General features: G+C 37.8%; 1 protein-coding gene across 1 annotated transcript; it reads left to right on the top strand.

Annotated features, from left to right (window-relative positions):
* Positions 1 to 4541: 4541 nt before the first annotated feature.
* oprd1b (opioid receptor, delta 1b) lies at positions 4542 to 13588 on the top strand. Its single transcript, XM_079837687.1, has 3 exons — positions 4542 to 4942; positions 9199 to 9551; positions 11821 to 13588. Exons 1-3 carry the CDS (start codon positions 4716 to 4718, stop codon positions 12351 to 12353), a joined length of 1113 nt encoding a protein of 370 aa, XP_079693813.1. The 5' UTR covers positions 4542 to 4715; the 3' UTR covers positions 12354 to 13588.
* Positions 13589 to 24703: the final 11115 nt, after the last annotated feature.

The raw sequence follows: 24703 nt of genomic DNA on the forward strand, positions 1-24703 counted from the left end.
AGAAAATAATGCTATGTTAACTACATTTTGTCATGTCTACTATATATAACAATGCCATTTTGGTTACTATTATGGTGAAGAGGTGAGATTGTGTTTAGGTTGTGAGTAGCTGTTGTACACACACATACATATTCCATGATTGTTTGATTGAGAGGGGTAGAACTGATGACCATATACTGTGGGAACTGTCAAACTAATATTTTCATAACAATGTCAAATATAACTGAACATCAAACTTTAACAGGTCTTTCCCTTTACTAAAAAACAGCACTTAATTTCAACATTTACTCTCCTGATCTATCCCTATGCAATGCATGCTGGGAACTAGAAATACACTGCCCAATTTCAGTCAATGCAACAGAAATTATTCATGTAGTCCCAACACAAATGGTTTAGGTTAACTTAACATTTTACAAATGTAATTAATAATAAAGTAAAATTGACTGCAAGTAAAAAAACTAAAGATCTGTGTTGTTTAAGCTTATTTTATTTAAATAAACTGAGCAAACAGCTAATCATTGTTCGAGTGTGGAATGATTTTATGGATTTTGTATTAATTCATATATTTTTTAAATAAATCACCTTAAATTAAACAGCTTGTAAACATACTTAATCACTAGAAAAAATTGTAATCAACCCTTATGCAATAATTAAAGACATTTCTCCTTATTAAGAACCTTTTTGGCATCAAGTTTTTTTTTCTTTTTAAAGTCAAGACCCCTAGGATTCTATATAAAACCCCACAACTTTTTTTCTAAGAGTGACTAACTTGCTTTAATGTTAGTGTAATTTCTTTTGGAAAAATGTATTGGTTATTAGTTTATCAAAACAGTGATGGCACATATAGCAGATGGTCAATATGCATTCATCAGAAATTCAATGGCTCACAACGGATGCTATAATGAATTGCAAGCACAGTTAGAGTGGTGCTTGGAGCTATTAAGAACTATTCTCATGGCAGTGTGTGGTTGCAATTAAGGCAAAGATATATTCCACAAGTATTATAAAAATTTGATCGCTCTAAATCCTTTGAAAAACAAGGCAAAGTGAGTGGGTTTCTACACCAGAAGCTCATCATAATGTGAGAGTCTGGACGGTCAGATCTGGATGAACATGTGAGGTGATAGACAGATTTCTCAGTCTCAAAGTGTTGGCGCCTGCCAGAAGATCTGTTCCAATATGTGGGCAGAAGGCTAGTTAGTCCCCGCTGGCTAGTCTCATCAATCTAATGCACCAATCACCCGTCATCTAATCCACCAGCCCCTCAAAAAAAGAGAACTTATATGATACGGACAGTATTTTCCAAGGAAATTCAGTTTGGAAGAAACAATAACAAAACAAAAACTTGTAGTGGACAGAGTGAAGAGTTTATGAGTTTTGACATGCATTGCAGCCTTGTAAACTATAATTGTGAATAGAATTCTAACTACATACAATCTGCCTTTTAGTCAAGGATGTTGTTCTTGGAGGAAAAAAACAAAGAAGCCATCAATCACTCAATAAAAGGCTTTATGTTTTAAAAAAAAAACAGCCTTTCAAAGATTTTTTTGAACATCCCCAGTAAACATAGCAGAAATGTTTCACTCTAGGACTCCCACTGGCTCGAATTCATCAGTTCTGCTGATGACAAGAGGCACAAACACTGATTAGATGCTAATAGCATTCGTGGCTGTTCTGTCCTTCACATTAATGATAATTAAGCAAACCCGCCATCTTATCATGCACTGATCCTTGGGCGAACTGGGGCTTCATAACAATCCAACACATAATATTTGAGAATTACACGATCCGTCTAACCACACTTCAAAGAAAATATACCTACATTTAACAGCAGATATATTACTTGTGTGAATAAAATCCATTGTATATACTTAATACTCAATGCTTAATGTCCTGCATCCACTCTAAATGTAAATAGCTTTAATGAGGCATGAATTTTAAAGAAAGAATAAATAATGAGATTATTATAACCAAGTGCTGATCCAAAGCCACTTAAAATGACCATGGCATTCAAACCAGCGTGCGATATAGCTGCAATTACAAATTTGTTTCCAGACTGAGAACCTGCATTAAGCATTTCCCTCAGATTTGCATACTTGTTATGTTAATTATTCTGTTTTGTTCTGTTTGATACTTATATTTATTACATCTTAAAGTAAGAGACAGTGTGATCTTTTTTTCTTGGCAAGGCTTCAGTTTTTGTGGCTAGACATCAAAATACATCATCAGTCAGAAGGTCAAGAAGCATTTCTCATTCTCTGTTTGACAATTTTAGAGACAATTTTTAAAAATATACAAAGGCTCAGGGCTTTATTTTGCCAATATTCAGTCATATTTCTCTCTGAATGGCATATGGTCAGTTCATTCACAACTAAAGGGCGGCTTGGCTAATGATCAGATGGTTTAATGGGTGCATCTGGCTCTTGGACCTGTCAGGCTAAAGCAGACTTCAATCTGTTAGTGCAAGCTCAGCATCTGGTCTCTGACAAACCTGACATAATCACACATAGGCCTTCAGGTATAGAACTGTATTAGCAAAAAAATGAGTACTGTGTACTGAGAACTTCCAAGAATATTTTATCTGATAAGAACTGGGATAGTCTATGCAAGTTAATGATCCTGTCTCTCTCATCAAGTCATATTTATTGAGCCATCTGTAACAACAGATGCTCTCTCAGTTTAGATGTCTACTGGCCAGCTAAAATGGTGACCTATGGGGCATGAAGCAAAGCTTGTGGTCCAGATGAAAGCTTGTGGTTGCTCTGAAATTAACTTATCCATTATACCGTATCGTTCATTTATACTAATGTCATGCAAGTCAAATGCAATTTCAGTCTCATTTAAAGTTGTTATGGCATGCGCAATATGGCACTCAGAAACTAGATAATTCACTCACATTTAGTCTTCTTAAATCATGGAAGATTTCTGTTCTGTGCGAAGGCGTTGCAGAGTGTTTCATTGCAGTGATCTGTTATTTTGTTGATCTCAGTTTGTTTTATCTGTTCTTTTAACAGGCTCCACAGAAACCGTACTGTTTCCCGAGCGATACAAAGCTTATACAAAAGGTAACTTTTAACATCGCTTGATAAAAAGCACAAAACTACAAACAGTAGAGAGCCATTAGAGCCATCAGGGAGGATATTGTCAAGTGCTTGAATTTGATTCTCTGTTTTATAATTTAATTTCCACATAGCCCCTGTGATTAGAAGCCACAGAATGGCAAAGATCTTTTTGATTGAAATGATCATGTAATCAAACAGGATTGAATAAACATAAAAGTACATGTACTGTAGAAAGCTGTCCATGTTGAATGAACTCAATAATGTCTTAGAGGTACCAAAACAACCTGCTGTAACAGCTTGACTTAAATACAAAGCCTCCAGATGGTGTCCTGTTTTCAGGAAATGAAGCCAAGAGCAATGCTTGACAGAATCACAAACTTGATCAATCTGTCACCTCAAAGCAGCAAGGTCAAGAACTTATAAACCCCCAATATCAAAAACAGCAAAGGTTAATCAATATGTCCATTAAAGGCATAGTTCACCCAAAAATGAAAAGTCTGTCATCATTTACTCACCCTCAAGATGTTCCAAACCTGTGCGAGTTTCTTTGTTCTGCTGAACACAAGAGAAGATATTTTGAAGAATGTGTGTAACCAAGCAGATAGAGCAACCATTGACTACCACATTAGGGACAAAAATACTATGGAAGTCAATGGTTGCTCTATCTGCTTTATTACAAACATTCTTCAAAATATCTTCTCTTGTGTTCAGCAGAACAAAGAAACTCAAACAGGTTTGGAAAAACCTGAGGGTGAGTAAATGATGACAGAATTTTCATTTTTGGTTGAACTCCCTTTAATATCCATCCATCCATCCATCCATCCATCCATCCATCCATCCATCCATCCATCCATCCATCCATCCATCCATCCATCCATCTATCTATCTATCTATCTATCTATCTATCTATCTATCTATCTATCTATCTATCTATCTATCTATCTATCTATCTATCTATGATGTTTTAGGATGCATTTTACATTTTCCATACATCATGGATACATTTTAGCCTTCTTTATGCGACAGATTTCCACAAATATATATGTAGGCCTATCTCCTTACCTGAACCATTTATGGATTTCATAAAATAATTCATTTGAATTATTTTATTTATTTTGATCAAATATTACGAATTTAACAGCTCATGAACATATACGATATCACTAGAAAATGGAAATAACCTGTTAAACATGAAATTAGTATGCAATAATTTAAGACATATAGAAACTTCTTTAAAGTGTTTTTATTTTTTAATCGAGTAACCTTTTTTGGTGGAATGGAAAAATATAACAAACGCACTGATAATAGTAAATAGCATAGCTAGTGCACGTTTGCATTATTTCGAGAGACACTATTGTGTGTGTGGGCGCATATTTGCAGTGTGTTCCAATTCTCTTTCCATGCAAATGGTTTGCACTTGGGAAAAAGTACGAGCGCATGCACGGCAGCACGAGCAGTTGGAAGTCAAATGCGCTCCCCAGCAGAGGAGAGAAGAAGAGATCAGGAGGGCTGCGTAAAGTGACCAGTGGAGTTGATTTCCTTATAGCTGTTGTTCTATATCTTTCTATACCTTTTAGTTTAACGATAAATGTTTAGAATCTTCCCGTTTTCTCACATTAGAAGACGTTTGGCATTATACAGCGGAAGCGCATAATGGAGCCTCCAACAGTGACTGTTAATGATTTTCGCGAACAGCATCCTTCGATTCTCCACAACTCGAGCTTTATGGAGGAACCAGCGGGACTTCTGTCCAACCGGAGCGGTGAGGCGGTGAGAGGCAGCACTGCGGTCGCTATCGCTGTGTCCATCACCGCGCTGTACTCCGTTATATGCGTGGTTGGACTGTTTGGAAATGTTCTGGTTATGTACGGTGTGGTCAGGTAAGATAACTAGTTTATTCACTGAATAGCCCATGTAGCCTACTTCAAAAGTCTCTGCAACTGGTTTAATCATTAATTATTTAATTTACCACACTTTGACATTAATAGCTACTGAGATATGACCCACTTAGCCCAAAGTGTGTTGCTTTTCTATACAATAAGTGCACAAAGTCTAAAGAGAAAGATAAATGTAAATAGTCTCTCCGTGGGATATATATAGCCTGTAGCCTATACAGAGAATGTGGTGGACATGGGAGTTTTGATTGGAATCTGAAGTAGTAGAAGATGAAAGACAGAGCTGAGGAGAAGGATTTTTGTATTGTGCTCATCTGAGGGTGGAGAGGATGGTTTCTTATATAAAAAAAACAAAACAAAATCAATTTTGCACAAAAGACTTCATTAAACAAAAAAATAACATTTGTTCTGGAAGTGTCTTCTATATGAAAATGTTCTGCAATAACATGAAAAATATCTAATCAGAGTTATGATATTCTATCACTGTAAAATAAAAAGACAGCCTACTTGATGCAACATTTCAGATCACCACCTGGCAAACCCAATGGCCAATGTAGAACCCTTTCTAAAAGTTCAAGGAACTTTTTAAAATTAAGTTCCTGTAAGAACCCTATATAAACTGTCAAGATTTCCTCCACTAACTCAAATAACAAATATACAGTATAATGGTCAAAAGTTTGGAAACATTAGGATTTTTAAATATTTTTGAAAGAAGTATTTTAAGCTCACCACGGCTGTATTTATTTGATAAAAAAAGACAGTAAAAACAGTAATATTGTGAAATATTATTACACTTTAAAATAGCTGTTTTCTGTTTTAATATAATTTAAAATGTAATTTATTTATGTGATGTCAAAACTGAATTTTCAGCATTATTACTCGTCTTCAATGTCACATGATCCTTCAGCAATCATAGGAAATGCTGATTTTGTGCTCAATTATTATCATAATATTGGTGCTCATAATACTTACTTACCCAAACTTTTGAACGGTAGTGTATCATGGTTTCCAAAAAAAAAAAAAAAAAAAAAAATTAAGCAGCACAACTTTTTTCAACATTGATATTGATGTTTCTTGAGCAGAAAATCAGCCTATTAGAATGACCTTTGAAGGATCATGTGACACTGAAGATTAAGTAATGTGTTGAAAATTCAGCGTTACATTTTAAAACATTAAAACAAAAAACAGTTATTTTAAAATTTCACAATATTCGTTTTTATTACTACTTCTATCGCTCACAGCCTGGTTTACATGCCTGTCAAAACTCAAAAATGAAATATACTGCTACCTCGAATATAGGGTCTTTTGAGGCACCTTTAAAAGGATGCCAGATCTTCTGCAAAATGTATATACAGTGTATAAAACCATTTCACACAGCTATAAAGAACCCATCAGAGTTCTTTTAAATTAACACATATGAAATGAGCATTAGAGCGCTGTAAGGAAACGAACATAATAGGAACTCAGAAAATTAAGAAAAAAATAATGAGTATAACACAGGAAAATCAGCTGAAGTAAACAAAGTGTTGTGTTTATGTTCGGTTGCATACATTTGAACTAAACTTTGAAAGCGATCATGTATTTTACAGCTCTATTCAGAAAAGAAAATTGAAGGGAACCAAAAAGATTTCTTGAAAGATTTTCTTCTCTCAAAGAGTCTTTGGCATGTTCCCTCAGAGTGGGAACCATTACAGTTTAGCAAGATCACATCTTTCTAATCTATTCACAGCACATATATTCAAGAGTGCAAAGCCATTGCCTAGGAGGAAAAGTCTGAATGGACTAATCATATTCACAATCTCTGGATTGCCTACCTTTTACAAATGCCTTTTGGAGGGAAAAAAACGTAGCAGAAGAGAGTATTATAGTGTATCAGACACTACAGCCTGGAAGGATGAAGTTGTACAATAGGAACTTTGATGTAAAAAAAAAACCTCATTAATAATTCCCCCTGAAGCTTCAATTTCAGACAAAGAACTTGATATGAATGCATTTTAGATTGCATCTGCATCAAAGTTTCCCCCTCATTTTAAAGCCATTTCTTACATGGTATTTTTTGTCTTGTTTCCCAGTAAAAATATCAAAACATCCTTAAAAGACAAGACAGCAGAAACAAGTTTAAGACTCGTTTTCAGAGAATATGTCCGTGTAAATGTAACAAAATGTAATAAGGTTTTTGATTAAAACGACAACAACAACAACAACATCAAAACTATTTGCTATATGTATACACACACCATTCAGAGGTCAATAAAATGGCACTACCTCTAAACATTATTTTCCAGAACAGGCCTGTCAGAAATCTGTTGCCTGATGAGCATGATTGAAGGCAATGCTAAATAATAGTACAAATAGTCCAAACATAGCAAACCAGTATTTCCCTATGAATAAGGGAGTGTAAAATAAGAGATGCAAACATGAGTCATGGATATACAACAAAACATGTTATGCACTTAGTACAAAAGACTTAATGGAACTCATAATAATGGATTTATTCATCTCACCACGTGTATAGCCATGTACAAAGAGAGGAATACACTGTAGTGTCACTAATGGATGCTGTCTTCTCTCTTCTTCTCTGTGAGACTTCAAATGTTAAGTCCTCAAAAGAGATCACTGTGTGGGCTACAGACAAATCTCAAAGAGAGGATAATCAATGGAATTTATGCCTTTGGCCTGGTCTTTTCTTTAGTAACTGTTTGCATCCTTTCATAGGCAACCCCATCATTCATCAGCCCATTATTCATTAAAAAAACAGTTATTATGAGCTGATTATTTTATATCACAGAGAGACTCTTTATAGATGCTATTTACACTAAGTGAAAATAGCATATTTTCTTAGTGATAGATTCTATTTACACTATAAGTGAAAATAGTGATAAATTCGATTTACACCATGCGTAGCAGTTCTTTGCAATATGCAGATACATACTATTTGCACCTCAGTATTGTTGTACATTAACTGATAATAGTTGTAGATGCAACACTCCTCACTACTCCAAGTTTGTCCGCGAGCTGCCATGCTAAAGTGCAAACTATCAACAAACACTTCCTCATCACATAATGCACAGCGCAGCTGACTCGGCAGCTGGTTTAGTCCAAAAATTATCAGTACTTCTTGCAGTTTGGTCTGTTCGAGGTTGGATCACGTTCTCACCACAAACGAACCGCTCCAGAGTTCGTTTGAAAGCGTACCGAGACCACCTCTTCAAGGAGGTCTCGGTACGCTTGTTTGGTCCGCTTTTGGTGCACACCCGAGTGCGATTGCTGCTTTCACACCTGACCAAACGAACCGCACCAAAGGGGAAAACTAACTCTAGTACGATTCAACCGAACTAAATGAGGCAGGTGTGAAAGCACCCTTACACTCTACTGACTACACCACTGAAGACTTTACAACACATGCATCTTTTTTAATCTTGTGTGGCCCAACCAGGCATTTTTGGGCAGAGCTACTGTAAATACACTGAAAATTTGTTGAATTTACTAAAAAATGTTATCGTAAGTGGTCGCAATCAATTTATTTGATCTCAATTTAAACAAAAACACATGCAATTCCCATAAAACCAATTAATTTTTTTGATTAAAATTAAAAAAACTGAATTTAAATTATTTAAACGAGCACAAATTAATTATGCTTAATTTAATCGGGCCATAATAATTTTTTTCAGTGTAGCGCTTGCCAACAAGGCATGCTATTTACACCTGGTGTAAATAGACACTCCGTTTAAATCCAAGTATGTTGTTACCCCCTGCTTGTAGCTGTTATAACTACACCTTATAACTATTTCTCTATAGACAGTCATTAAAAATGAGTATTTAAGCCATTATAAAAGTGTCAATATTTTTAATGGAAAACATCAAACAACACTTTATAGATAACAAAGTTCTGAAACCACACTAAAATATGAATGTGTTTTTATGGCATCATTTTAATAAGTTAACATTTTAAATATTGGATTAAACGTTACAGTGTGGAAGGGTGTTAAATCATGATCAACTCCACGAATAGAAATATATGCTCATGTTAATTATATCTGATATTTATAATGAAAAGGGCAAAAGCAAGAAGAGCCTCAAATCATGTACAATCATCGCATTCAATTCCTCATCATTCATCTGCATCTTGAATGTTCATATCGTCATTGCAAACCCAGGTGCAGCTGATCAACATTCAAAAACTATGAAGTGCTTGTGTGGCTGATTCTCTCAGGCTGACGTTTGTTCTTTTTCTTCAACAGGTACACAAAGATGAAGACAGCTACCAACATTTACATCTTTAATCTGGCTTTGGCCGATGCATTAGCCACCAGTACTCTGCCCTTCCAGAGTGCCAAATACCTCATGAGCACCTGGCCATTCGGTGAGCTCTTGTGTAAAGTGGTCATTGCTATCGACTACTACAACATGTTTACCAGTATTTTCACATTGACGATGATGAGTGTGGACCGTTACATTGCCGTGTGCCATCCAGTAAGAGCTTTGGACTTCCGCACGCCAGCCAATGCAAAGATCATCAACATCTGCATATGGATTCTCTCCTCTGCTATCGGCTTCCCAGTCATGGTTATGGCTGTTACAGTGACTGATTCAGGTGAGGACAAAGTGAGTGGGGGGGAAATACCAAAGTATTTGATTTTATAGCGCAATAAACTAGATGTTAATTTTGAGTAACTTACATTTTAGATCCAAAATTGCTAGTTACTTTGTCTATTTTTGCTCTGTTAACACATTTTTTTTTTTAACAAAACCATGTTGAATTAGTTAACACTCTCTGAGCAATACACCATATGCTGTGTCCCAATTCGCATACTATCCGTTCTAAATAGTTTTCGAAAATAGAATTAGTATGTCCCTAATCGTGGTATGTTGAAAAGGGTATTCCAAAGATACCCGGATGGTCTACTATTTCCGGTCAGAATTCGAATTGTAGATTGACGCAGATAACAGCTGATATTGCCCACAACCCATTGCGAGTTGGACGAGGATTCGATTAGAACTACAAACGTAGATAAAAAGTGTTTAAAAACTACAAACATGACGGATGTGAGGTTTAGATAAAGGGGTTGGAGTGATCAATTATGAGTATTTAACCTGATGAAAAGAAATGCATTCAATGCTATCCACATTATATTTCACCTGCAGCAGCATTGTGAACTTTTGTACTGATACGTTTGGCCATTAACTTTTAAATGCATCATTATATTTAAACTGCAAACACATGAGGAGAGTCTCTGCATTAAAGACCAACAAATGGCAGATCAATTTCGCTCTGATACGGTAGGAAATTAAACTGAATGTCGAGGATTTTAACTGTGATGATGATTGACAGGGCAGTTTAAACGGAGACAGGATGCACGTAACCAAGCGACAGAGTCCGTTAAAGATAACGAAGTAGAATGTCCCAACGCTTGCATACTCTTCTGCTACCCACTCAAAAGTATGTACTTTTTCTTCACAAAAAGAGTACATACTTTTAGGTCGTAGTATAAGTAGGCGAATTGGGATGCAGCAATAGTGTTTCACTGTGGATGAATCATTCTTTTTGAACAAATCAGTTGAATGAATGATTCAATGCTTGCTCATAAAGAAATAGCTTGTTTCGGGTTCTGAAGAAATTAGTGGTTCGGTTGATTGAAATCAATGACAGTAGCTCATCTGAAATAGAAACTGTCTAGTAGGAACTACATTTGGTTTTAAACGTACTTCGTGGCCATTAAAACACTATTACTATATAGTATGGATATGGGTAGTATGCAGTGGCGTAACTTTGTTTTAAAAAGTGGGTGGGACAGGAATGGGGGGTGGTGGCTTTTAATACAATATGAACAATAACAATTGCAGAAAATATGGTAAATGGACTGCATTTATATAGCAACAGACCCATGGCCATCCAAAGCGCTTTACATATTGCCTCACATTCATACACCGACAGCGGTGTCAGCCATGCAAGGCGCCATCCAGCTCGTCAGGAGTCTTGCTTATGTAGGATTGATGGATAAACGCAGGTGGAACCGGGGATTGAACCACTGACCTTCCGGTTTGTAGACAACCTACATGAACCACTGAGCCACTGCCGCCCAATAGTACACAAGTTTAATTTATCGACGCAGAAGTCATGATTAATGTGATTGTTTAATTCTTACATCTACAATAGCCTAATATAAGTGATGTGTTAAATGCAAAAATTTGCATGCAATGCTTGTGGTGTAGTGGTAGAGTTTTTGTTAAGCGTCCCAGAGGTTCTGAATTCTAATCCGCCCTCATATAGTTTTTTTTTTTTTTCTCATTAAAACTAAATGTGTTCATCAGTGATTCCATATCAAGAGCAGGGACACTTTTGCGTGCATTTTGAAGGATGGAGATGTTTCTTTCTATTAGGTACATCCATGCTGCAAGATGTTTCAAAAAGTGGTGGGGACAAATTGACAATATAGACCCTGGCAAAAAGTGGTAGGGACATGTCCCACCCGCAAATTACGCTTATGGTAGTATGAACAAACTATTCATGTTGTCAAAATCGTGACTTGTCAGCGTCAGTTAATTGCTTCACTGTCATTCACAACTCCCCTCCAATGGCCTCATGGGATAGTAAAGCATCAGATACACACTTTAGAATCTGTTTGCCTATTCCTAACAGAGTAAAGAAGTAGGCATATTCTGACACAGGGAGTCACTTGTCGTCTAATATATTTAATAATATATTTAAGCGCTTGGCCAATCTGATTCAAGGACTGGAAATAACTGTTGTAAAAAATGAATAGTTAGGGTATTACAAAACAACTGATCAGTAAATTCAATCAAGAAATGACTTTAGGCTTACCAAATCTTCTTATCTTTTTCTTTACATATATTCTCCTCAGGCAAAACAGTCTGTATGTTGAAATTCCCAGGCCCAGATCCACAGTATTGGGATACTGTGACCAAGATCTGTGTTTTCATTTTTGCCTTTGTGGTTCCCGTCTTGGTGATCACCATCTGTTACGGCCTGATGATCCTTCGCCTTAAGAGTGTGCGCTTGCTGTCCGGCTCTAAAGAGAAGGACAGGAACCTCCGGCGCATTACCCGCATGGTATTGGTGGTGGTGGCAGCCTTCATCATCTGCTGGACCCCTATCCATATCTTCATCATCGTCAAGACTGTGGTGGAGATCAACCACAAGAATCTGCTCGTGGTTGCCTGCTGGCACCTGTGTATTGCTCTTGGCTACATGAACAGCAGCCTCAACCCGGTTTTGTACGCGTTCCTGGATGAAAACTTCAAGAGGTGCTTCAAAGAATTCTGCGTGCCCTTTCGTTCCCGCATGGAGCACAGCAGCTTTTCCAGAGCTCGTAGCGCCACGAGAGAGCCCATCTCAGTGTGCGCCAAGTCTGATTCAATGAAGCGGCCCACATGACTAGACCTGGACCAGATGCCTCCTGGTACACAACCAAGGACACAGAAAGACCTGCAGTCTGAGGTCACCCAGATCTCCACCACTGAGTTTTAAACTCCTCTGAGGTTAACAAAAGTTGGCGACCGAAAGGCAAAATGCTGGTTCGTTAGTCCTCTTTTTTTCTGTGCGGGAAAATAATCTGCTAAATGTTTTCCTAAGTGAGGAAATGAGATCATTTGGACCATCGAGATTCTAATCATGCATTGGAAGAGACATGGAAGATGTGGCCTTGAATGGTCAACGGGAAATCTACATTCATTAGTGGTAAATGAACCATCAAAGTGGATTCCCGTAATCGTATTTTAAAATAAAAGTGAATGCATTTCCCTGGGAATTGTGAGATCTTGTTATTGAAATACATTATTTATGGGCCGAAACAATTGATTGAAATCAAACAACAAAATAAGCTGTAAGATGGATATTTCATAAAAAGAGAAACATGCTCGTTTTTCACAGAACAATGAAAATGTGAAAAAGTCTTTTTCCACTCCATAATAAAAGGATTTCTTTAAATCTGAAGAGAAAGATATTTGGAGAAAGAGAGATGTCGGATACAGAGAGTGGACCAAATTTTCATCCTAAGGTTCGCAGGAAAGATTTGCATGGATGACAGAGTACTTCCCTCAGGATGGCTGTTAAAATAAACTGTTACATAAACTCTCTACACATTATTCATTTCATGTGCTTGATAAGGTGTAATTTTGTGGTACTAGTGAAGGTGTTTGATAGCCTTTGACTATGAAGTACACATTGTTTAGAAATATTCTATCACAGAGGTGCTCTTAGATATTTTCTTCTTAGTTCTTTGTTATGAAGTATTTAGTGCAACAATTCTTGCATTTCATTGCTATTAGCGCAGAATGGCTGTTTTTTGACCTTCTTCAAATCCCAAAGTTGAAGTGACATTTAACGGTGTATTTAGTGATATTAGCATTTCATTGTAAATGTCAGCTTTGCTGTAAAAAGAGAGTTTAGTTTCTTGAGAGTTTAGTTTCTTTTTCCAGTCAGGAATGTGTTTATGTATTAGCAGTGAGTATTACTTTTCTGTAGAACATGTATGTACTTTTGTGAAACTTTTGCATATTTATGAATCAATTTGTTATGGATGCATGGCAAATAGACGTCACCAATTATCTGAACTGTCAGTCTATATCGTGTAAGCTAAAGTAGCCTATTAAACTTTTTCTGTAGATCGCATGGGTGTTTGGAAAAATAACCTTTATCTCAACAATTTTCACTCCCCACATGATGAGTGAGCTTTAAAATATACATTCGTCATCTCATATATCGAATGAGAAGCATGTCACCCTTTACGCTATTTTAAAGATTTAAATATTCTTAGATATTTTTGTTTGGTAAAAATATAACAAAAGCCCTAAAAAAGCTGGTAGAAATGGAAAACTGCTAACCTGTACTTGTAAAGGTTGGAGACTCAAGGACTTTTACATAATCTCTTCAGCAGACAACCTTTAGACCCCCATTATGAAATATAGGCCTATTGGATAAGTGCTTTTAGTAAAGTAGCTGGGGCCTCATTATGAAACGTGCGTAGGCACAGATTTGAACTTCGAGTGTGCGTACGCTAAAATTCACGCTAAACAAAGGCCTTTGATATGCTAAAGTGCCTAGCGCAAAAAGGCTACGCACTTTTCCTTGTGGCAGAGAGTTTGAGTAGCTACTGCAGGTATTTGGAAATCTAAGCGATTCTTGACGCTCCCAATTCTCAAGTTTAGGATTTGGACTTTGACTGGTGATAGTTTATAGGCCTATGTTAATGATTTGAATTCAGCAGTTATACAAACTCCACAGCGGAGATCTGAAACTATTCAGCTGCGCACAATTTCAAGATCATTTATTATTTATAGATTTCACATCTGAAAGAGAGGCGTACGCAGGTTTTTTTTTGTGTACGTTCATTGTCTGAATCACACGTACGCACATTTAAGAAATTATTGTATGATTAAATGTAGGACAGTTTCTACGCAACATTTTAGGCCCGTAAATGAGGGCCCTTGGCTAAAAAATTGGAGACGGTTGTACAGTGACTTGTTTGTTTTATTTTTATTCCAAATCCTTTACTTGAGAATCGTGAGCAGCAATAATTGCTTAGATTTCCAAATACCTGCAGTACTCCGACTCTCTGCTAGCCTAGAAATCTAGACTCACCCTACCAGCAGCAAATCTAATTTGCAGCCAGGGTAACGTTAGTCTAGCAACTCTCAGTTGGCTTGCGAGCTGGAAAAACCAAACTCTGGTCAATCACATCATGTATAGAGTCGGGGGGCGGGCTTAACATAATGGCAGAGTTTCCACAGTTCCGCGTGCTAGTTGAAAACATTGGCCCTGTCCCAAATGGCACACTTCATGTGCACTTTCGGTCTTGTGGACTTACAATGGCCGCTGCGTGCTCGTGTCCGTTATGTCCACGAGATTGCAGTATGTCCCATTTGTCATTTTAGGTCTCAGAAGGGTGCTCACGAGCGCCCCCTTTAAGGTCAATATGCACCCTCGATGCACACTTCTGCCGAGCCCGCACTGGTGGGGTTACGCAGCGGACTTCTTCCCGGCAGTCAAAGCGGCATTACGTCGTAAAAGTGCCGACTCAGAGAAAGACCGTGAGGGTTTAGGGTTCCATTTGGGACAGGGCCAAAGAAGCTTCCAGTAGGCTACATGAAATGTAATGTCGTTTCACTCAGTGTGCTTACCAGAGTAAGCTAATGTTTATGTAGTCTGTAGATCACATGATTTGTGTAGTCAGTCAAGCTGAAAATTACAGACAGCGAGAGTTGGTCCAAAAATACATTGTTGTTGAGTCACTCACTATACACTAACTCTGTATTAAAAAAGAGAACATTATGGTAAATATCTCCCATTTGATTCCAAAGAGAAAAAATAATCATATCCCTTTCAGATACCAAACAAATCTTTTTTTGTTCATTGTAGGCTAATTATTTCATTTAGTCAAATTATTAAATAAGTACTTTAAGCCTTTGTTTCACAATGGAAGCAAACCAGAAATATAACACATGATAATCAGCGAACTCAATCCTCTCACTATACGATCTCTGCACTTTTCACAAACAGGGTTTAAAACAGGGCCTGAAACTGTGAATGATGTTTATCTGAAGACAATTTTGATTGTCAGCCACAAGAGGTCAACCTAAACATTGTCTATTCTATACTGAAACTTTGCTGTTATACGGCCAAGCTGGTTTTGTTTCTGTAACGTTTTGCGGCATAATTGAAAATGGGTGTCCTATTTACTGTGGATTTCAATATAGGCTACAGTATTTCTGCTCTGTCTAAATTCCAACACAGTGAGAGAAGAAGAATCAGTCCATCTGTTATTTTGGAAACCAGTATACAGACACTTAAAGCCATGGTGTTTGCACCCAATGCCATAGTAGGGATAATGGACTCTGGAAATGGCTCCGGATCGTCATAGAGTCTCAACCGGCCAGCAGACACAATCTTAGATGAGTAAATGGTCTGAACAGCGAACACCATCATTATGGTCATCAAATGTCATGTATGTGCTTCTCCGGTTCCTTGTGATTGTGGTTTGGAGTGTCTGTTACATAATGGCATAAACAGCGGATCAGAGAGCAACGCTGTTTACACAGTGAGTGGAGGGAAGCATCACGAAGCACAGTAATGACAAGAGACACAGCATGTCAGATTGATCAGGAGGATCACACTCTGCACAATATTGCGCTCAACCCCTTCAGTGTCCTTATGAGATTCATTATTGAAAAGCTGTGGGCTAAATCAGAGAGTCAGTGTGGATTTTAAACCAGACTCATTCTTGCACATAATACATTTTGCAAGTGATGCTTATAGGGAAAACTCCTACATCAAAAACAATAACTGAAGGTAGGCTAATAATCTCCTCGATTTTAGGTTATATTTATGTATTTTTTTATTTGTCTGTCAACGGTCATACACATGGTAAAACTAAATATATAATGCATAAATATTGAAAATATAGGCCTATATAATGTCAGTCATGCTCTAGGCTAAGCAGGTCCCAATAATTTATCTGAGGAGATATGGTAAAAAGCATACCCATATTCAGTAAGACCTTCCATTAAAGGTTGCTCTGTTCAGTTTCCATGGTGACATGTTGTTGTTTACCCATCAAGATGAGATGCTATACAATAACAACTGGTCTAATGGTTAAAGACATGCTGATTTTATTAACATGCAATGCACATGTTATGCCCGAACATCTAATCCAAACAATTATAGGGCGCCAGTTTTCAGTTGTTGTTTCAGAAGAGCAACAATTATATCAGTTATGGTGCTCTCTATTAATAAGAAAATAAATAAATGTGATACACTTTTTGCGCACAAAAAGTATTCTCGTCGTTTGAACCACTAGAGTCATGACTATTTTAATGATGTCTTTACTACCTTCTGTGCCTTGAAAGTGGTTGTTGTGTTGCCGTCTATGTGGGGTCAGAAAGCTCCGTTTCATCAAAAATATCTTCATTGTGTTCCGAAGATGAATGTCTTACGGGTTTGGAATGACATATGAGAGTGAGTAACTTATGACAGAATTTTCATTTTTGGGTGAACTAATATTCAGGGGCAGAGGTAGGTAGTAACGAATTACATTTTGCCTACTGGGTCCTTACATTTACTTTTTTGGGGGTAAGTTAACGAGGTTACTTTTAGAGTAACGTTATATTTGAAGATGGGTAGGCCTACTTTTACTCTTACTCAAGTAGGCCTACATTTCTTGCGAAAAAAAACTGTACTATAACTTCGTTACATTTGGTGGTGTTCCTCCGCTACTGTCAAATGGTAATAATTAATGAAAAAAATATTTTTGTTAATATGACTTGTTCGCAAGTCTCGCGAAACGTTGGAGAGGTTGCTTCGCGAGAGGTGGCACCTACGCATCACTCGCTCGTAATTAGCGCGCGTTTTTAGTCGGAAGATGATGGCCGAAACAGAGGAAGATGTGTGTGAGCTTCGGGAGGCAGATCACCCGTGGCCTCAAGTTCAGTCTATGTTTTCACTCCAGGATGTCAAAAAGAATAGTTTCATAATGCGACGCATGCTTTGTGCACCAAAACGAACTGACATCTCAGCATACAAGAATTCCAGCTCCAACCTGAGAAAAACATGTAGCGGTAAGTATCACAGTGACGTTTTTATTTGAACACTAATGGTACTTTGGTTACTATGGGCACTTTCCCTTATTGTAATACTATTTCACAGACTGTCTGAGTGTTTTCCTCAAATGCGCTCTTATGCAAGCAATGATTAATCGTTTGAATCCTCCAAACAACACACGTCCACGAACAAACGTTCAAATCTGCACATTTACATGTCCTTTTCTTCACAAAACTAAACAAATTGAATACCCTAATGTGACGTCTTGCATTTATACAAAAACCGGACAGACACCTGTCTGAGGTGTAGAAAATACATACAAATAAAAACGGGATTGTATTTTATTCCTACCAAACAATGCATATAGGCCTAACGTTACTTATAAAAATATAAGAACAAAGTATGTTTTAAAAAGAGCTCTGGTTAGCCCAGCACACCATTCATTTACACTGTTTAACCATTAATTACACACACACACACACACACACACACACACACACACACACACACACACACACACACACACACACACACACACACACACACACACACACACACACACACACACACACACACGTCAACCTTTCAAGGAGAGGTGTGTGAAAGCTCTCCAGGTAGTCTGAAATTCAGGGTTTTCGCTTCTTATCAATCAGATCGAAAGTAACTAGTAACAAACTACTTTAGTAGTTTTTTCATCGAATACTTTCTTGCTCTTACTCAAGTAACTATTACGATTGTTACTTTTACTTGAGTAAATATTTTGGCTACTCTACCCACCTCTGTTCGGGGGGAGGTGTCTAATCGATTTCATGCATTCTGACTTATTTACACTGTTAAAGAGTTGGATTTTCATACTAAACATGGCCAAAATGTAACAAAAAAACGAATTGGACGTATGACAGCATTTCTGTGCCAAATATACTCCTTCAGGATTCAAACAAGTGTCGGAATTTTTTTTTTCCCAAGTATGGCCCTGTTTGACTTCATAAAGGGTGGAATTGCTTGTATGGACAACTCTCCCGGATGAGCGCGTGCGCACATCAACCAGAGCGAGAGCAAGAGCACGCCCATCAACGAGCTTCGTTCAGGTTAAAGAAGCCGTCGGCAGCACTGTCATTTTGTTTTTAGACCACAAAATCAATAATTTTACAAAAGATGTGTGTTTTGATGTGTGGTTGTTGAAAAGTCCTTGAAGCCTTCCTGCCTTGAAATGTGTCCTCCGAAGGCAGCATTTTCCAGGTTTCGGATGCAGCCATTGTGTGTGCGTGTGTGTGCGCGCTCATGACTCTTTAGCTCCGCCCACTGTACGCCTGCACGAGCTTGGGGGTTTTCGGAAAGAATCGTGTATCCGTTTTTTATAAATATGATAAAACTAAAGACTGTGTGTTATGTACCCTTTAAAGTCCCTACTGGGTTGCGGGTGTTCGGGAACGTTATAATAACATTAGGGGAACGTTAGAATAACATTAGAGGCACATTACAGTTTTTCCTGAATTTCTAAACATTTCTCAAAACCAAATCTTCAAACTACATTCAGAGAAGCACTGACTGTTCTGTCAAAATCAAATAATTGCCTCAAAACCATTTTATCTGTGCTCAAAATCAAATAATGCTTCGTTTTTAAACACAGCTAGTGTTTAAAATGTTTTTAAACACAGCGAGTCCATTTTATAAACACTACAGATCATTCATTAGACACTACACTGAATCCAAAGCATGCAGTAACAAAAAAGTATATTGTAAACAAAGTAAACACATTTTGCAAAAAAATTACGTTAAAAAAAGTAGTAATCACAACATATACTGCAAGTATAGTATTATACTGAATATTGTAGTAGGTCTATTGAACGTCTATAGGTTATATTCAGCACTTGCATAGCCTACTGTGAAAATACAGTAACCCAACTGCAAAAGCCAAAAAGGTAAAAAAGACTTGAAATATTCTGTATAACATGAAAAGCATGTTATACACAAAAGAGTTGTGCAACTGCAAAATCAAGGTCAGTAAGAGATTCATTCTGCCTCAGCATCACGTCTTCATGTTCCATCCTGAGGACTTTGTCCACAACACAGACAATGTTGTCTCTTGCCAGGCAAAGGGTGAAACCCTGTGGTGTGCCAGATCCAACCTTGACAACATTCTCCACACCTTGCTCTTTCTCCTTGTTCATCACCTCTTACACATACTCTTCCTCCTCTCCCTCTTATATTTTTCCACCCATTGTTATCAACATTCATTGCAGCATTATGAGTCAATTTTGGCACTCTGAACTGACTTGTATTATGTACAGTAGGTTTGCTCACATTAGGAACAAGTGTAAACAATTTTGAGTCGTTGTGTGTAAACGATGACAACTGTGTTTTAGTTGTGTTTAACTTTTGTCTGCTTTTGTTTAGAATTTTGAAACACAAGTGCATCACAGTGTGGAATGTGTTTTACTGAGTTGGAATGTGTTTAGAGTTTTGCAAGAGTGCAAATGGTGTCTTAACTATTTGAACTTGTTTAATGTTTTACAGAAAGAGTGATTTATTCGACAAATTGGTTTAGGCTATTGATAATTTGGTTCAGAGAATGAGGTTTAATGTTTTAGTAATTCAGAAAAATGGTAAAATACTGTAATGTTAGAATAATGTTAGCGAAACATTAGAATAACATTCAAAAAAATCTAAAACTAACGTTCTATTTCTGCTAAGAAAAATGTCCTGGCTAACCAAAAACAAACCTTAAAGGTCCTGTTCTTCGTGATCCCGTTTTTCAAACTTTAGTTAGTGTGTAATGTTGCTGTTAGAGCATAAATAATACCTGTAAAATTATAAAGCTCAAAGTTCAATGTCAAGCGAGATATTTTATTTAACAGAAGTTCCCTTTCAAAGCCTACAGCGAACGGCCGGTTTGGACTACATCTCTGTACATCCTGCTTTAATGAAGTCAGTAGAACAGTTTGTTGACTAACCTCCGCCCACAAGAATACGCAAAAAAGGGGCCGTGGTCTTGTTGCTCTCCCACGTGGAGAAGAGGAAGTGTTGCGTTCATAGAGCGTGTTTGTCACCATGTCGTCGAGACTGGTCGAGACGCTGTTATTTTCATCCCGGAGTCAAATCACCTTTGTTTGGCCTTCAGGGACGCTGTACTTTGAGCACATGCATCTCCCCGTTATGGTAAGAGGCGTGACCTTTCCGGGCAACGTGCGCTAAGCTGCTGTCGAATCGGGAACACGGGAACTGCTGGCACAATCAGAACTTGTTACGTATTTCTGAAGGAGGGAATTCATAGAACAGGGAAATCCTCAAGCCGTTTTTAGGACAGTGAAAACAGCGGTATACAGATAAGTAAATTGTGTGAAAAATACTGTTTTTTTTACACGCGAAACATGAACACGTTATATTGCACACTGTAAACACAATCAAAGCTTCAAAAAACAGGAAAAACGGGACCTTTAAAAAAAAGAATGTTCTGGGAACCAAAGATTGTTAGCGCACAAGCATCTTTCTGTTGGTCAACACCAGCTTGAACAATCTTTCTCTCTGAAACATGAAATTCCAGATGGCATGGATTCCTGCAGTGGAAGTTAATTTGATTAAAAGATAGCCCACACTTTTTTGTTTCCAATAAATAATGATGTGCACAGATTAAGTTGAACAAATACAGCAATATTCAAAAATACAAGAATTTCATGGAGACTGAGGAAAAACTTTCACCTTTAACAAGCTGTATGCTTTTAACAATTCATGGGCTGCCTGCTGCGAACTGCATGATGGGAACTTCAGCTAGCAATGTCCCTCTCAAAAGAATTTAATGTTGCTGGCTGGCATTAAAAACAATAACATTTAAAGCCAGTGCCCTGTCCGCTTCTCAGTGCAGCTACCTCATGCTGTCTCACACCAGGCATCGAAAAACATTGATGACAGCATTATATGATGGTGGTCAATTAAGTGCTTGCTGAAGAGGCTGTTAGCATTTCAAAGCTTTCCGAGAAAGTGGGCCTTGAAGGGCTTTTCAACCGAAATACCCCACAAAAGTCTCTCAGCATGACTCACTGTGGGCTGTAACATAAAGAACAGACAGAGAGCACAATGCCATTTCCCCTTCATGGATGCTGAAGTGGTGCTTTGATCTGCAAATTTTATCAATAGCGACCAAACCATTTCCAGCCTCAAGTGCTTTCAACAGTTTAGAACAAGTAACGTTACATGCTTACATAAGCATCAACTCTGATATTCCATATATCTAACAGAGTATACATTTCTGCTGGTTGCGTAGGGTCACAGTTTACTGTCAGGGATTTGTTGTGTCGAACCGCGCGCCGTTATAGTGTGTTCTATTGTTTCCCCCCACGTCCGCTTTAGAAACGGGCTTCGGCGGACCCATTTTAAGGTAGGAAGGCCTCAAGCCATGTCTGAATCCAATGTTAGATTCACTTCCTGTCTACCGAGATAGCTTCATCTGATTGAATTTTGAAGGCAGCATGTATCTTTCGCTGCCTTTGATATCCCACAATCCTATGCATTCTATTCGGTGACAGTTAAAAATAAAATAAAGATGGCGTCTGAGAGTTGCGGTTGCTGGTCAGTTTGTGTATATGTACGCTTTTGACCAACGTTTCCACTTCTGATGTTATTTCTAGCGAGAAATTATTACTGTAGTAATTAAATATTTTAGTTCCCACTTACGCTTGCTCTATTTTACTGTAGTGTACAGTGGTTAAATTGGGCTGGGGCTCTCCTGCTCGTTTGTGTCCTGATGTGCCTGTTTGCAGTCAGTTGCCTACTGGAAATTATGTCACATAAAATTTGATGAAAGTGATGCTTTTGAAAACATATTTCTGACAATAAATGAAAGATTTTTGAAATGGCATGTCTATTTTGTCTCGGCGGAGCTGAGATGAGAACAATCGGAACACGGCCGTATTCTTGTTCAGCTGCTTAATCTCGTTGTCAGTCGACCATGATCGCGCATGCGCATCTAGGTGACACGGATAAATGTACATAGCAATATATAATGAATGTTCCTGAGAGATCCATAGTTGTGCGGGATGTGGAAGCGTGCAAAAGTTCCAGAAATTTAGTGTCCTGGGGCCTCATTTATAAAACTTTGCGTAGGATTTGCGCCAGAAGTGGCGTTTGGATGAAACATAGGACGTGCATACGCACAGAAATATTCGGATTTATAAAACCGTGCGCACGCACATCCTACGCAGTTTTCCCTTAATAAATCACAATCAATTCTAAATGTAGCGCAGCTTTTGCGGCTTCATGTCACGCCCATAGTTGCCCATAAATAGTCCGTGAAACGCCCACAAGTTAATATTCATAGATTGCGAAATCATGGCAAACACAGAGGAAATAAAAAAAAAACGTAACTTCACTCTATGTGAGGTAGAAGTTATCGTTGGCAAGGTTGAAAAGAGAAGAAAATTGTTGTTTGGAGGGCACAGTTTGGGCATTACTAATGCCAAAAAGGCACTTGAGTGGCAAAAGGTTGCAGACGCCGTAAATGCTGTAGCCTCACAACCTCGGACCATCACCGAAATAAAAAGAAATGGTCGGACATCAAAGTCGAGGCAAAAAAGCATCTAGCGCTCCATCGCCAGAGTGTGTCCTCTTGCTGTCTGAAGAAGCGTTCACTCCGAATCCTTCCATTCGCCACATCTTCTAGAGCGCAAGATCAGCCATTGTGCTTCATTACGCATTGAGATGGGCATTTTATTTCCATCCATTTAATTGAATCTGACAAGCTACAGATGTCGGTTATAATATACGTGGAAATAGGAAATAGTTCAGTGCAAATGTAATGTCTTGTAGCTTTCTGAATGGTTGAGACATACGTCATACGTTATTTTATCAAAAATAAAACTAAAGGCATATGCATGAATACCATGATTCCGTAGCTGATGAAGAAATTTTTACTATGAAAACAACTTTCCCCAGTGGACAATTAATACATCTATCTATCTATCTATCTATCTATCTATCTATCTATCTATTTATCTATCTATCTGTCTAATTGCATCTATATCTGCTCCGCCAGACGGACACATTGACGAGAATATCAGTTTTGTACATTAGCTATTTCGTTCTGTTTACCATATTTATGAGGATGAATTGCAGTGCATAACATGCAAATATTATTGCAGAACATATTTCACTTTTCGTTTTGCAAATATGTGTTAATTTGCATTTCTGTTGTAATTTTCATTCGATTTTGTTTGTTTTACACTGCAGATCAATCAAACGGGTGTTTGTGTAGGCTGTTCATTGTAAGATTTGCTTTGTGAAGTCTTCATGTTATTTATGAGAGGCATAGCCATTTCTTTTACACAACGGTCTACAGTTTCACACACTTTCACGTGTTTCTTCCATCTGCCGACGGTGTCGCCATTTCTCATTTCACCCGTTTTTGTGCGTACGCCTGGGTCAGAGCTTGTGTGAAGGACCGCACATTTTCCCGTCAAGTTTGCTTTTTATAAATACCAATTATTGCGTAGAGAGCAACGTTTATAAATGAGGCCCCTGGCCTTAAATGATTCTAGGTTAGTGGCCTTAAATCCTGTTGCGCTGCTGCAGCCATGGTACAGCCGCAAAGATCCGCGACTATTACGCAGGAATGAGAAAGTAGTTCCTAGCCTTAAAGGTGTAGAAAATCACTTTTCATTTTCAGTTGGTCTTAGCACACGATATAACTGTAGAAGAGTCAAGTTTTAAATAGGAAAAATATTGAAAGTGTCTTTGGTCATTTTTTGAATGAGATGCTAATGGACTGATCAGAATCAATGATGTATGCTAAGCTATGCTAAAAGTGCTACTGCCAGATACAAAGATCGGCTGAATGGATTCAAAAACGGTAACTCAACTTTTTAACTCTAGGGGACTTGTAAAATGAGCCTATTTTCAAAAAAAGTGGAGTGTTCCTTTAATATTTTTACCAGATTAGCATGCTAAGCTAACTTAATGCTAATGTAGCTTATGGTTAACCTTATTGCGGAAGAGCCAGATTAGAAAGAATGGCAACTGCTAAGCAACTGCATAGCATGCTAAGCTAACTAACATAAAGACACAGGCAGGGTCACCTTTAGAGATATTTCTCAGGAACGGTAGTGAACATCAAAAATCCGTTCAGTAATTTCTGTGCTGCTCGGTCCAAAGATCACCTGATCAAATTTTGGGCCATTTGTAGTAGCAGCAACAGTACT

Source organism: Gobio gobio, assembly GCF_949357685.1.
Source record: "Gobio gobio genome assembly, chromosome: 15".
Lineage (NCBI taxonomy): Eukaryota > Metazoa > Chordata > Actinopteri > Cypriniformes > Gobionidae > Gobio > Gobio gobio.